This window comes from Diabrotica undecimpunctata, chromosome 3 (assembly GCF_040954645.1).
Source record: "Diabrotica undecimpunctata isolate CICGRU chromosome 3, icDiaUnde3, whole genome shotgun sequence".
NCBI classification, from domain to species: Eukaryota; Metazoa; Arthropoda; class Insecta; order Coleoptera; family Chrysomelidae; genus Diabrotica; species Diabrotica undecimpunctata.
Window position 1 is genome coordinate 125,492,777 of NC_092805.1, and position 15,688 is coordinate 125,508,464.

Sequence of the window (15,688 nt, forward strand, 5' to 3'; positions counted from 1 at the left end):
CAGTATTTTATTGTTATATAAAATGAATTTCCATCAAGTAACGATCGAATCCGTCACGTAGTATTGCATTTTTCAAGAGTTTTTAATTTTTGTTTAGTTTAGGTATATATTAAGACATAGTGTTAATGTTTTTAGTTGGTATATTGACTCTTTTAAATTCGCTGAAAATTCCTTTTAATTTAGGAGTATATTAGGTATAAATGTAAAAAACTTATAAAGACTTGCTGTGGGAGTGCTAGCAATGGTATTAACATTGGGTTGAGAAGCTTAGAGGCAGTTGACTATGTTCGAAATGTGCAATGAAGAATGATTAAATAAACAGTTGTTTACCAACTTCAGTGGCTATACATTTTTAACCAAAATGTTACGTAAAATAAGTGGATGTTTTTGAACAAACTATTCTTTGTTTTGTTTGGTTAGCAAGAATAATAGCATATATTTTATATATATATATATATATATATATATATATATATATATATATATATATATCGATTGATACACATTGGTTTTCTGTACAATTTGGTTTTAAGAATATTGTTATTACATTTCACAATTAACATATCAAGGCATGGCAGAGTTTTATCTACCACTTCCTCGCAAGTGAATTGTAGCAGTTCATTATAACTATAGAAAATTTGTAGAGTATACCTAATTGATTTATTTGGAGGAGGTGCTAAGTACATATTAGCAAGAGTTCTAATACAATGAGCAAAAAGTCAAAAATTGATCATCTTCAATTATATTCTTTCTTGTGAAAACTAGAAATATTAGTAGATTTTTCAAATCTCCCACGCGTTCTGAGTTGGAAGCAAAATTTAACAAAATTAAATGTCATGTCGTCAACAAATCATAGGCGGTTTAACTTGTTACCATTGACGTTGATACCATATTATGTTGACCAATTTATAGTTTTAAAGACATCTTCTAAGGCTAAATTAAACAACTTTGGCGATATTACGTCGCATTGTCGAACTCCTCTCATATTGAGAATAGAATTTGTATTTTTGTCTATTTATACTGACATAGTTGCGTTTTCATATGACTATGTATTACTTGCATACATCTCGAATCATTTTCAAAACTATTAATAGCTTGTTATATGTCACACGTGTCGATACTGTCAAATGCCTTTTAGTAGTCTATGAAGGTAAGAAATATGGGTAGTTGGTACTCATTTACAGTCTCTATCCATGTTCTTATTGTTAGCAGATGCTCTGATGTACTGTATCCTTTGCGGAAGCCAATCTGTTCTACCGGTTGGTAATTATCCATTTTGTAATTTAACCTACACTTTGGAAGTCGCCTCAGCAGATTTTGCGTTTTCTTTAAATCCAACATATTCTTTCCCTTTTAGTCTTTTTGCCTTTATGTTAGTTTTTTATTTCTTCTTGTTCTGTATTTTCATCATTTACTGCTCCGTCATATTTATCTTCAATTTTTTCTGTCTTTTCTTCACTGTCTTTGTCTGCATCAATGGCTAAATATATGGTTGGGTCATAACTTAGATCAGACATATCTCCTAAGTCATTAGTGTCAGCTAGAATAGTTTAGTATAGTTCTTTAGTGCGTAGGTACTTTTTACAAAATTTACTAAGCTCGTCTTATCTTAAGAACCTCGCAAGGAGTTCACATCTCCATCATTACTTGCATGAGAAACCTGCAGTCTATGGATTCGCTTGCATGAACCATGTCATAACCAGCATACGTATTAATAGTGATATGAGTTATATTGTTTGTAACTAAAATAACCCAAATGTATAAGTTTTAAATGGATTTACAAAATTAAAATGTAAACTTTACCATTACTTGGTACCTCTTGTTTTTGATCGTCTAAAAAAATTTCAGCATTATTTGCAGAATAAACAACCTCACTGATATTCTCTAAAATTATATGGTTTTTCAAGGAAAATCAATTTAAAAACTGAATCTGACCTATGGGAGTTCCACCTGACAGTTGTACTATAACATTAAGAGCAATAAAAAAATTATTAACCTTACATACTAGTTGTATGTTTTCATTATTTGCTACAAGGAATTTGTAATAGTACATAATTACTAGTGGACCCATAGCTAATGGTTGGTTCAATTCATTATTCATAGCTCTACCTACGAAGACGTTTGTTAAGCCATTTATTGAAAATTTTTCCAAAGGCAGAGTGAGGCATGTTTTGGTATGAACATACTTGCTCAAAGATGTGACTTATCTGTAGACATGTGCTGGTGTTTTATTGATTTCCAAAAGGAATTTCATCGTGTTAAGCACTATATATTGATCAAAGTTCTAAGAGACATTGGCTTGGATGGCAGATACGTTTGCATAAATGCAAATTTGTATTTAAATCAAACAACATCAGTCTTAGTAGACGGTTTTTAATCACAAGCTCTTAATATTAAAAGAGAAGCATGGCAGGGATACCTCTAGTCGTTCCTGCGTTTCAACATTTACTCCTACAGAATTATAAGAAATGAACTTTCTGAAAAGCAAGAAGGAATAATTGTAAACGGTGAAGTCATCAATAATTTGCAATATGCGGACGACAGAGTACTCCTAGCATCTACTCAAACTCCTAGATCTGCAAAAATTACTTTACAGTGTCGTTGAGAGCTGTAAGGAAGCAGGTCTGGATCTGCACATACGAAAAACCAAAATACTCGTAATAAGTAAACAACAAAATATAAGATCGTCTATATATGTAAATAATACCAAACTTGAGCAAGTTTATCAAATTGTTTACCTTGGATATCAGTTAGACTGTAACGCAGATAGTCACGGTGAACTTAAATCCAAATTGAGCAGGTCAGAGCCGCTTTTAAAAGGATGTCGAAAGTATTATGTAACAGAGACCTAAAATTGGCATTGCGGATCCGCCTCCTTCGCTGCTACGTGTTCTCGATCTTACTTTGTGGTGTCGAGTCTTGGACTGTGAATAAAAATGACCTAAATCGCCTTGAGGATCTCAAAATGTGGTGCTGTAGAAGAATTTTAAAATTTTCTTGGGTGAAGAGGATTCAAAACTAAAGAAAAATACGACTACGTCTCAGCCAAACTACTGAGATTATAAAAAGCATTAAGAAGAAAAAGCTGGAGTACTTTGGACATGTATTCAGAGGTCCCAAACATGGATTGTTACAAAATATTATGTAAGTGAAAATAGCAGGCAAATGCAGTCTTGTAGTTTGGATACAAGCATGCTATTTAGGGTGACAGTGAATAAAACTAAGGTAGCCATGATGGTAACCAACGTATTGAAATTACATGGTACATGAAGAAGAAAAATAACATTTGCATTTACATTAATTTAAATGTTTATGCAAAAAAATGTAGCAATTAACAAACCAATTCTTTCATATTATTTGAGTATCTTCAATAATACAGGTACTTACAAAGATAAGGTAAATTTTCTTTATCATCTTCTTAATTAGTGCACTAATGGTTTTATTAATAGTAATATTGTCTTTTCCCTATTTATCTGTATAAACAAGTAATTTACACTAAAGGTTACCCTAAAAAACAAAAAAGAATCAACACACAACTGATATTTTGATAGATTAGTTTTGGAGAATACTGTCAGTTGCACTACAGCCTTTTTCAAACTGCACGTGCAAAAACATAATAAGCTTCATGTTTATTATAGTACAAGAACGGTCAAGTGTCCCACATAAGCCCTTTTAACGTAAATTGAAGAATTTATTTACTCTCTTTGGTTTTGCCAAAGTTAGAAACGTAAAAGGTATGAACTTCTGACATTTTTTCATGTGCTTACTCTAGAAATAATAATAATCTGAAGTACAGAAAAATGGACATCCGCCCTTTTCATTCCAAGCCACAGATTTATAAATATCCTAATTCAGAATGAATCCATTCAATATCCGTCTATCTTTGTATCCGCTTAAAATAATAATTATTCTTCTTATATATTTGTTTATGGTATTTTTTCGAACTGTCCCAGAATTTTATAAACATTATTAACAAGACCAAAATAAATGATCTTGAAATAATCTTCACCTTTCAAAGAGAATGTATCTTAAACCGGTATTTAATTTTAACGCCACTAGTCGCTTTGCACAGTTGTTAATGTAAACAAATGATTGGTAATTTAGTGGAATCGCGTCTTAGACCTACCATTCGATATTTTGGACTCTATTATTATGGATCATTTAAAAAGTTCACAGTTACTTATTTGCTAATGCTAATTCGCAACGTTTCATTATTTAAGTACCTAGTTAAAATTTTATGGTGATAGCCTAATTGGTACTTTAGTTTGGTTGTTACATAGGTATTTTGTTTTAGAAGAGAAATCAGTTCTCCGGGGAAACTGTGTGTAAGAATGTTTTTGCCCAAAGAAATATAAGAAAAAAATGTTTCATTACTTTATTTTGTTCTCGTTTTGGATAGAGAGCACAACAATATAAGTTTACAACCTTTCACCTCTATATTACATACAACATGCTTTTGTATTTCTGTTGATGTGAGTGTAATTTATATATGTATAAAAGCTATCTCGCAATTTTTTTAAGATGTAGCGCTTGTTTAATGAATTACACAGGGTGTTGCAAAATATGATGAAAAAACACAACTTTATTTTAACATCCCGTATGTGGATAAAACGTTGACTCAGAAAACATTAATATAGTTATTACTTAAAAATAGACCTACAAAGACGAAAAAAAATCCATTCGAATGTGCGGATGAAAATTAGCTTCAAAATTATGGCACATTTGAGGTGGTGGGTTAATTTTGAAGAGTAGAGAAAAACGTTATGCTTTGAACGTACTTCTGTTTTTTTTTTTTTAATAATAGAGATATCGGGATAATTTTTTTACGAAAATGTTGCGAAAAAATAAAGCCGCCTTGCAATATTAATAAGATATAGCATTTCTTTCTAATAAATTCCACAGAGTGTTGCAAAATAAGATGAAAAAACACAATTTTATTTTTACACCCCATATATGGGTGAAACGTTAACATTTCTCAGAAGACAATAATACAGTAATTACTTAGAAATAGACCTACAATGTGACACAAAATCATCGAAGTTCAATCAAGAGTTCAAAAGAAAAATAGCTTCAAACTTCTGGTTCATTAAAGGTGGTGCGTTAATTTTGCACACAATATTTGCAAACTGTCTCGGACGTATCAATTACTAGTATAAAATCCGGGGGCTATCTAGAGGTAAAAGTTTGTAACTATAAAAGGTTAATTTTACTGATTTTTCTACTAATGTGAAAATACACCACTAGCAAGTAAGGATCATGAAGATGAACATTACGTTAAGCACACATGCGAATTGTATGTTTGTGACAAACTCGGCAGCTTCCTCTTGCTTTCGATGGATGATTTGCAGGTCTTCTTCATGTGCCGAGCTCGATTATCGAGCGTTGGCTATCAAATTGGCTATAGTAATTTTGTTGACGGCAGCTCGGAAAAGAGATGCAGAGGATATGTTAAACCAATCTCTCAGGTTTCCAAGCCATGACGTTCTTCTTTGACCTGGCCCACTTCTTTCGTCTACCTTGCCTTGTATTATTAAATAGAGTATATTATATCTCTCTGGGTGGCGCATAACATGGCCAAAATATTCAAGTTTGCGATTTTTAACTGTTTTGAGGACTTCCGTAACTTTTCCCATCCGATGCAAAACAGCTTCGTTACGAACGCTATCCATCCAACTTATTCGTACAATTCTCCGATACACCCAGATTTCAAAGGCTTCCAGTTTCTTGAGAAGTGTATCCGTCAAAGTCCAACCGTCGACACCACGATTTGCAGGTACATGTTAGAAATTATCTAATCGAACATCTTGCAAACTTATTCTCAAAAAGAATAACCGAAAAAAGCAGAAACACATATATCACAGAAAGTGATGAAATCGAAGAAAGCTGGGCAAAAATTAAGTCTAATATCTTAGCCTCGGCCAAGGAAGTTCTTGGTGAAGGAAATATAAATAAAAAAAAAATAATTTCCAAGGCGAAGAACTACATGATTTTGTAGAGAAGTGAAGAAAAAATGTAAAGAAAAGAAAAAACCTTACCTGAAATACATGTCAACCAAAATACAAGAGGCATACCATAATTACAAGACAATTAAAAATGAAGCGCATGCAGTTGTAAGAAAAATGATCACTGGGAACGCTTTTCGAAATAAACGGAATATGATTTTTACGATCTGCAAAAGGAAATATGGCGCTTCATAAGAGGTCAAAGAACGAAAGTAAAGAAACTAACTGAACCAAAACATATAGAAAAGGATACGTGGATAGACTACCTAAAAAAGTTCTATGCAGAGGAAGAACAAACGACACTAGAACCGGAAACACCAGAAATTACCACAGATGAAGCAGTCGGTAAAGACCGGATACCAAACGAATTAGTAAAATATTGTGGAGCAGCCATAATGACACAACAACTAACAACATTAATTAATAAAATTAAACACAATAAAATACCGGAAAAATGGAGAACGGGCGAACTGATTCTACTATTGAAAGAGATAAAACACAGCCAGAAAACTACAGAGGTATAAACTTGTTAAATACTACGCTAAAACTTACAACTAATATTTTATAAAAGCTAATAAATCAGAGGATAAGTTTAGCTAGCAGATGAACAACAGGGTTTTCGTAGTGGAAGATCGTCTACAGATGCAATATTAGTTGGCAAATTACTGAGTATAATAGACCAGAATTTCTGCATCTGATTGACCTAAAGAAAGCGTTTGACAGAGTAAAACTCAAAGATGTAATCCATCTTCTGTATAATAAAGAAGTTCCTCCAAATATTATAAAAACTATCAAAAACATCTACCAAAATAACAAAATGGAAGTCAGAAATGTAATGGTCAACTTACAGAACCTATAAAAATAGGTAGCGGAATAAGACTAGAAGATTCATTGAGCCTTATGCTCTTCAATTTGATCATGGATGAAATTATCAAAAGCGTTAATAAAGAAAAAGGATACAGAATGGGAAGCAAAGAAATACAAATACTCTGTTACGTAAACGACGAAATATTAATAGCCCAAGATAAAGATAGTCTATAAAGACTGGTCCATAGATTTAACATAGGAGCAAAAGAATTTATTATGACAATCTTATCTCAGAAAACTAAAACAATGGTAGTCAGCACAGAACCAACCAGATATAAAATAGAAATTGATGGCATCAGTATTGAACAAGTAATGGAAATAAAATAACTGATGATTACACTGTCTAGCTATGAAGACTTGGAAAAAGAGGTGAGAGATCAAGTACAAAAAGCAATTAGACTGGCAGGATGCCTCAATAACACTATATGGCGAAACAGACTCATTAACACTGAGATGAAGTCAAGAATTTATAAAGCCAGTGTAAGACCAATAATGACATATACCTCAGAAATAAGACCCGATACAGCCACAATGCAAAAGCTACTGGAAACGGTAGAGATAAGAGTACTGAGAAGAATTACAGAAAATACGCTAAGAGATCGAAAGAGAAGTGAAGACATTAGAAGAAAATGTTACGTACAGTGTATAAATGAATGGACACAAAATACAAAAAAAAGAATGGAATAACATCATAAGCAGAATGGAGGGGACCGGTGCCGTCAAGATATCAAGAAATAAGTCACCAATCGGCAGAAGAAGTATCGGACGACCGCGCAAAAGATAGAGTGGCAACCTTCCATAGAGGTATTAATCCGCCAATGAAAAAGCAGATTTGCTTATAAAGAGGAAGAAGAAGAAGAACATCTTGCAGCACTCCCGGAATATTTCGCTCAACTGGTTTACTTTCAGTTTGGATCAGACGGTAGGCAATAAATGATTTAAATTCTAATTGCGACATTTAAGATTTGCTGGCTTCGTGATAAATTTTTCAACAATTAACAATAATACTATCCAAAGAATCCACACATATTGGTGGACCACCATTGTTTCCAAAAACTCTTGTCCTTTAATTTGCAAGGCCGTCGTCGAGTAAAAGTAAGTCAACACCACCCATATAACGACTATATTGTGCAATAATGGTCCGCTTCCTAAATTGAATATTTTTCTTTTTCTTTCTGTTATAATGTTTAAAAAAACTTAAAGGCTCGACGTTGAAAACGTTACTGCAAACCCCTGTTATAAAATTTTCATATCATGGTACTAATAACATTTTTAATTTTATATCATAAACTGCGTCATATGTACCTAGTTCTTTTTTATCGATACTTTTACGTACTATTTTCAAGTGGACAATGATTTCTTCTGTTTTCGCGAATTGTAACAGTAGCAAAAAATTCTTTAGATTTTAGATGTATAAACAAACCTACAGAAGAAAAAAATATGTCAAAACAATATTATAATTGCTTCATTTTTCTATTTTTTATATCAGCTCTAACACTGTATCATCAGTGAGACCGTATTTAAATTTCTTTAATCCATAAAATTATCATAGGAGGAGGAATAATTAACAATATACGGTGCGCCGACGATACTGTAATTCTAGCTGAAAACATCGACGATCTGCAGGAGCTAATCAATAGAGTTAACATGGAATGCACAAATTGGGGACTGTCGATAAATATCGATAAAACTAAATACATGGTGACCAGTAAAGTGGATATCGGCGCAACCCAACTGATATTAAACCAACAACCGCTGCTGAGAGTTCAGAGATTCAAATACCTTGGATGTTGGATTACCCAAAATCTGGATCCATCCTTCGAAATTCGATGTAGAATTGAACAGGCAAGAAACTCATTTCAAAAATTTAAGCCTCTATTATCCAATAACTCATTAAATTTGGAAATCCGTGAAAAGTTTACAAGATGTTACGTGTGGTCTGTACTTTTGTATGGATGTGAAACTTGGACGAACGAACTCTATTAAATATTATTAAGAGGCGTAAACTAGAATATCTTGGACATATAATCAGAGGACCAAGATATGAGTTCCTTCGGCTAATGCTCAACGGTAAAATCGACGGAAAGAAATGGATAGGACGGAAGAAACTGTCTTGGTTGAGGAATTTGCGGCAGTGGACAGGTTTGACAGTGAACCAATTGCTACACGTAGCGCAAGACCGAGATCAGTATAACAATATTATAAGCATGGTAGTCGCCGACATTCCGTAGGGATATGGCACTCTAAGAAGAATCCATAAAATAAATAGCCATTTGAAGACACAAAAGTTTGAAGCAAAAGCTGAGATTTTCTTTTATAAAACTCTTGCTGGAATGATTTTCAAAGCAGGGAACCCTTTCTTTATCAACTAATAAATTGTGTGCAAAAACTCCCCACTGCATATTTCGTTCGTTTATTATATTTATAAAAGGTCTGATTTTGGCCTGTTGATCATTTTTATATATGAATTATATTTTAGATATGAATTATCAGAAAGATGTACATTTTGTTTGGTTTTGTAAAACTTGTCAAATGGAATGGTCAAAGTGATGACATTTTAAAAGTCAAAAAGTTAGGAATAAAAATGTCCAATTCCATTTCTAAACGAGCCGATTATTACTGCAATTCAAAGAACGTATTTACGCCCAACGATTGGGTGCATTCAAATCTATATACAATGTTGCCATTATTTGTTTCACTATATCTATGTGAGACTGTTATCTGTTTGATAACACTCTGATAAAAAATTTATATATACATATATATATATATATATATATATATATATATATATATATATATATCAGACAATAAGAACAATAATAATGTAAGTCAATAATTCTTTGTCCAGCTTTTTTTTTGTAGAGAAAAAGAACGTTTACCTTAACAGTGGTGCGATGTATCTGAGCAATTAATTCCGGCCAAACTTAACAATTTAAGTAATACTTAAATAATTATTCTTTGTGATTGAAAGCTCTATAATTTGATATTTGAGCCTAAGCTATTTTTATTTATTTATTAGTTGCCTTTGGTGTAACTCTTTATAGTTTAAGTTTAAATCAAAGTAAATTATTTAAATAATCGATTCCACAGTATTTTCCAATTTTTAATTTTTTTATATTCATTACATTACATTAATATAATATCTACAGAACATAATAATGATCTCAAAATGGTACGCAATGTTCTTACTAAAAGTGACCACTGTGAAAGGCGGGCGCTTGTGGTAAATTACAGGTTCCTTTTATTTTCGTGAATGGTTAAGTTGTCTGTATAACAAGCCACTTTGTAATTATTATAATTTCGAGTAATTGGATGTAAACAGTGTAGTGACGTTGTTGCAGCTGTGTCGAAAATAATATTTAAATTAGAAAATTACTTACGGCTATTTTGGTTAAAACTTTTAAAAAATATTGAGAATAAAATTATAACTAGATTACAATATATATATATATATATATATATATATATATATATATATATATATATATATATATATATATATACACATCAAAGGTATTCAACTAGTGAATTCAGAGGTTTAATCGGTCATTCAGGTTGGCAAATAAAAAAAAGAAGTCGACTACTTCATTAGTTCAATTGAAAATGTTTCGCCTTATATTTCTAAGGCTTCATCAGTTGTCTAAAATAACAATAGATGAAAAATAGTTAAAAAATAGAAAAAAAGATATACAGGTGTTAATAGTTCATAACTTACAACTCAATATGTAGTATATTCTCGATGTTATATATGTACTGTATAATTTATTCAATATTTGAAACTAACTTAACAAAACAAAAAAAAGAAAAACAAAAAACAAACAAACTCTGCAGTTAATACTGTTCATATTCGACGAAGAATGTTATTATATTTAAATAGGACGTTTGGCTTCATTTAGAGATGTTGCTCCAATGAAGAAAAACAAAGCACTGATTTATTCACGATTCAAACTGAACGTAGAGTCAATTAGACATAACAGTCTAATGTTTACCATTGCTTTTGCATGTTTAGTTTGGTTTAAGACGAGTTATTTTTATCAGGTCAAAATGGAAATTAGCCTAATAATATTTTTGAGTATTGTGGTGAAGCAAAGAGACCATTGGTGGAAGGAGAAGAAGTTTTCAAGTGAAGAATTCTTAAATTTTAACTTTAATGCTTGGAACTGGCTTGTGTATTGATGAATCCTATTTTGTGTATACCTGGGAACCCACAGTATAATGTTCTGTGTAATGTTTGTCTTACTAATATATGCATTATTTTATATTATGCCTTATGTTTTTAATATGTTTAGATATTAAATTTATTTTATATTATGCTTTTGAGATCACCTGTCAGAAAAGATCATAACACATGATTTGTCTTTAAAATATTCCATAATAAATCATGAAAAAACCTCGTGATACTATCCCAACATGGTAAGTATTTGTATTTCTGTTATTTTTTTATTTATATCTGAAAATAAATTATGTATTCTCAATATGTTATTGACTTAATGATATTGGTATTTTCTTTTTATTGATTTCCTCAAGTTTGCATTGAGGAACAGAACAATATCGAATTGATTTAAAATACTTTAACGTAGTCATAATGCTGAAATTTACTAAAAAAATTTAATAATTTTATTGAAATCAACAGCTGTCTGGTTTGTTTATACCACTTTTAGTAGTTTAAATTTATTCCGCCAGAGGTCAGATAGATACTTTGTTTTCAATCGCGAATTGCAATCTATGCAAACGACGCGACGCAGTACCGAAAATTTAAGGGCCATATTATGTCAACAAAATTCCAATCCCTGTGAAGGTTTGAGACACAATTATTAACGTCTACGGTGGTCGTTGAATAATTTAGTTGGGCAGGTGGATTTGTATGGCGGAAATATTTGATTTTTTTAACTTGGAAATATGGGGTGATTGTGTTATTATTTTAAATGGAAAATAGCCAGATTTTAACTTTAGAGATAACTGGTATTATTTATTCCTTAAGATGAGAGAGTGGTAAACCTGGCTCAACTTGTCGATGTCGGTTCTTTTGTTTATTGCAGATGGGTTCTTGAGGATCTCAGATATTTCAATAAAGAAGCGTGAAGTAAATGTGATGTTTGGTGGAAATGGCATGTTGTGCAAGGGCACAAGAGGGTTTGGAAAGTCTAATGTCACTTTTATGTGAAGTTATACGCTCTAAAAGCCACCAGCTGGTCTGGCCAATGTAGCAGGAACTGCATTCAGAACGGAGTATCTGATAGACAACATTCGTGTGCTCTAACGAGCTTAGTGGAGTTTTAGACTTAGAGAATAACTTTCCAACGGTTTTGGTATATTTTAGGGATATTTAGACGGGTAAGTTTTTGAATAGCTTAGTAAGCTTGTTCGTAATGTATGGGAAATAGGGAAAAAAAGCATATTTTGTGGATTGTTCTGAGGTTAACAGGGAATTGGTCGTCTGTATGCTATTGGATATGGAGGCTAGTATTACACCGTTAGGTGTTTCCGAAATAGAGTGACCGTAGATTTTAGAAAAAAGATATCTGTTGATGATGGATATGGGGTAAGAGTTATAAATGAGAATTAATTTGAGTGCGTATTGGTCAACGTGTGTACTCTAAAGCTAAGAGCTTGTACAATGTTATGTTTGTATCCCATTGGGTGTGTAGAGTGGTAATTTAAGAACCGGTTGCTCGCCATTTCTTTCCTGTGCCACGTAGTGATATAGATGTCAGTTAGTGGTTAAGAACAACCCCATAGTACAGGTGATGCAATTAAGATATCTGGGCATAAATATATCAAGCACACACGACCCAGTAAAGGACCTAAGAAGTCAGATCAACAAAGCATCCGCATTGTCAGGATTTCTGAGGGAGATGGTCTGGTCAAATCCGTATATGCGCACAGATAGTAAAATTAGAATCTAGAAGACTTGCATACGATCAATCATGACATATGGCATAGAAGTGAGCGAAGGTACCAAGAATACGAAACAGATGCTAATGGCTGCCAAAATAAAATCCCTAAGAACAATAGTTGGCAAAACAAGAAGAGACAGGGTGAGAAATACAAACGTCAAAGAGCAATGCAAAATTCAAGATAATGTAAGATGGGGAAGGCAGCGTAAAAGGATGTAGTACAATCATGTAAGACGAATGGATGAGAATAGACTCACAAAAATTGCCCTAAAAAACAACCCGCCCGGTTTAAGACCTCCCGGAAGACCACCTAAAAAATGAAGGGATAGTTGGCAATCGTAACCAGAGGCAGCTTCAGAATTAAACAGATCGAAAGATCTCCAAGAAGTAGAAGAAGAAGAAAAAGACCACGTAGTGCCCAATGTGTTATTCTGTGTGCGTATGATTTGCATATCTAAAAACGGTATGCTATTTATCAACCTCCAATTCACATGTAAATTGAAGATGAAGATCAACGCTATTGAAGTCTGATACGGTGCTTAAATCTTATCAGGTGGTGTTGCTAGGACCAAGTCGTCGACATAACGCTTTACAAAGGGAACCTGGAAATATAACTTACTGATACTCTTATTAATAAGGTCGTTAAAATTAACTAAAATGGGGGAAATGGACGATAACATGGGAGTTCCAAAAATTTGACGATAGTATTTGTCATTAAATATTAGATAATTGGTGTCAAACGTCAGTTTTAATAATTCCGAGATTCTTTCCCATGATACTGGACTGTGTGGTTGGATTTTAAACACTTTAGCCTTTCTTTTATGCAAATCGTTCATAACAATTAATTGTCCAAGTTCATCAGTATCAGTCAAACTTTTAAGCTTAATTTTAAATTCATCACAGGTTGCGCATGTGTCACTTTTGAGGTATCCAAACGCAATATTAAATTTCTTTTTAAAAATTATTGTGTACGTTGCATATGAGACTTAAGCATTTAGATGCTTTTCCTAAAGAGGTTAAACATTTTTTTGATTGTGAGCTCTTCTGGTAAATAAGTCTTTTTTGTATCTTTCAGACTATAGTGGTTTTAAAGACCCTTAAAACTTTTGATGTGGTCACACACCAAACCTGTTGTTAAGTCGTCCAGCTTCCTATTTTCTTTATATAATTTATTTTATTTTTTGCAACACCATAAATGAAACAAAAAGCTTTAGCATACACCGGAATATCACAGTCGCGAACTCGAACTCGATATGCATAACTTGCATCATAGAAACTGGAAGTATTCTCATTTCGATGAGATCTTAGATTGATGAGAAGCCAAATTATAATTTAGCTTTTCGTGAGAGTGCATTAAAATTTCTCAATATTGCTTTTCTTTGCGCCTTATTAATTACCTTAAAGCACTTCAACCATAAGCAGTTACAAGACTGTCCAGCTTCAAGAGTCGCTAACTTCAATTTTTAGAGACCTCTGTCTTCCAGCTAGTAGCCTTTCTTTTTTTAGGAAGGCATAATAATTTTGTTCTTAACGGACCCCTCTGAATCACTATTAACCATAAACGTTTATTAATAATCACACAAATAAACAAAAATTTACACTTTTGCGGTAACAGTAATAATTGCACGTTTCTTAAAACTAATTATTGCATAAGCCGGTTGGTTACATGACATCGCTAGATTTTTCCCCTGGACATTTGGAGTAAGCTGGTTTTTATTCGGTACGCTATATTTTACGCCATATTAGGGTAGTTTCTTCTCAGTTTTAGTACTCTAAACTATCGGTCATCACTCAAAGAATTTCATGGAGCCTCTGCTGATAAAGTGATATCTGGTTTTTCCGTGCACCCGTCATATTTACTGTTTTTATTTGAAAAGGACCCACCCTCAATATTTCAGAGATGCGACATACTAGAAAGCAATGCCAAGGCAGGTCGATCTTTAAATTTAGTTTTTATTTTATTTTTGAGAAAAGCAACTGTAATGATGTCATCCATTTGTTTTTTTTTTAATTAATTTTTAATATGTTGTCTACAATTTAAGGATAGAGTTCTTTTTATTTGTTGTGAATTTCCGTGTTATCGGCGACAAGGAGTTTATATGGGTTAGATGTTAAGACATCAAATTCTTGTGAGTGAATTAAAGATTTAAGAGTGGAATAAACCCCGTTTATATGAAGAAGTCTTATTTGATACTAATGTAAAATCTGCTTCTGGGATATACCTACTTATTTTGGCGCGTTTTAATTCGCTGGTGTAGGAATCCTTGTTAATCACACTCGAAGAAGACAGTGAGTTCTAGTTGCTAATATCATTGTAATTGGTAACACGCTAACCACCAATGCAGGAAAATGGGTTTTGCTCTAATATACGGAAAATTGCACGTCTACGTCAACAGATATGTGTCGTCAGCTTTTGAGTTATTGTCAGTTCTATTAGCTATCATTGTTCCGGTAAAGGTGTTTAATCAGTGAACTCAGTAGTGTATTCAAAGGTTTTTTAAAACTTTTAATTATAGTAATTTCTCTCGGTATATTAACTTTTCTTAAAATATTATCTTTATTATTTATTTCTAGGAATATAACAATGAACATCATTTTGTGCTTGGAGTGTAACACCTGACAAAGATCGTCAACGATGGGGCGAGAACATATTTTGTAAACGGGAGAACAAACTTCTACTGGCTGAATATGGGCTCTTCTACAAGGCTACCCGTCAATAGGATATTTAAAAACGTTTTAAAAGGTAAGTAACTTACTTATTGCTATAAATGTTAATATTGCCTTAACAAAGTTAGTAAAGACAGAAAAGTAATTATAAGGTGTAAATGTTCCACAAAATTAAATATTTATTAGTAAATGTTGGCAACGATCTCGAATAACCGAGATATAGCTAGATACACCAAACAAAACTTTAGTATA

At 32.6% G+C, this 15,688-nt stretch overlaps 1 protein-coding gene across 2 annotated transcripts in view; it reads left to right on the top strand.

Moving 5' to 3' along the window:
• The window catches only part of Sb (serine proteinase stubble), a 357,923-nt gene that overhangs the window by 28,469 nt on the left and 313,766 nt on the right, over positions 1-15,688 (top strand). For both annotated transcript variants that reach the window (XM_072526859.1, XM_072526861.1), the window contains exon 2: positions 15,344-15,512. In XM_072526859.1, the coding sequence (XP_072382960.1) occupies positions 15,458-15,512 (55 nt within the window). In that variant the 5' untranslated portion in view covers positions 15,344-15,457. The remainder of the gene's footprint in view (positions 1-15,343; positions 15,513-15,688) is intronic.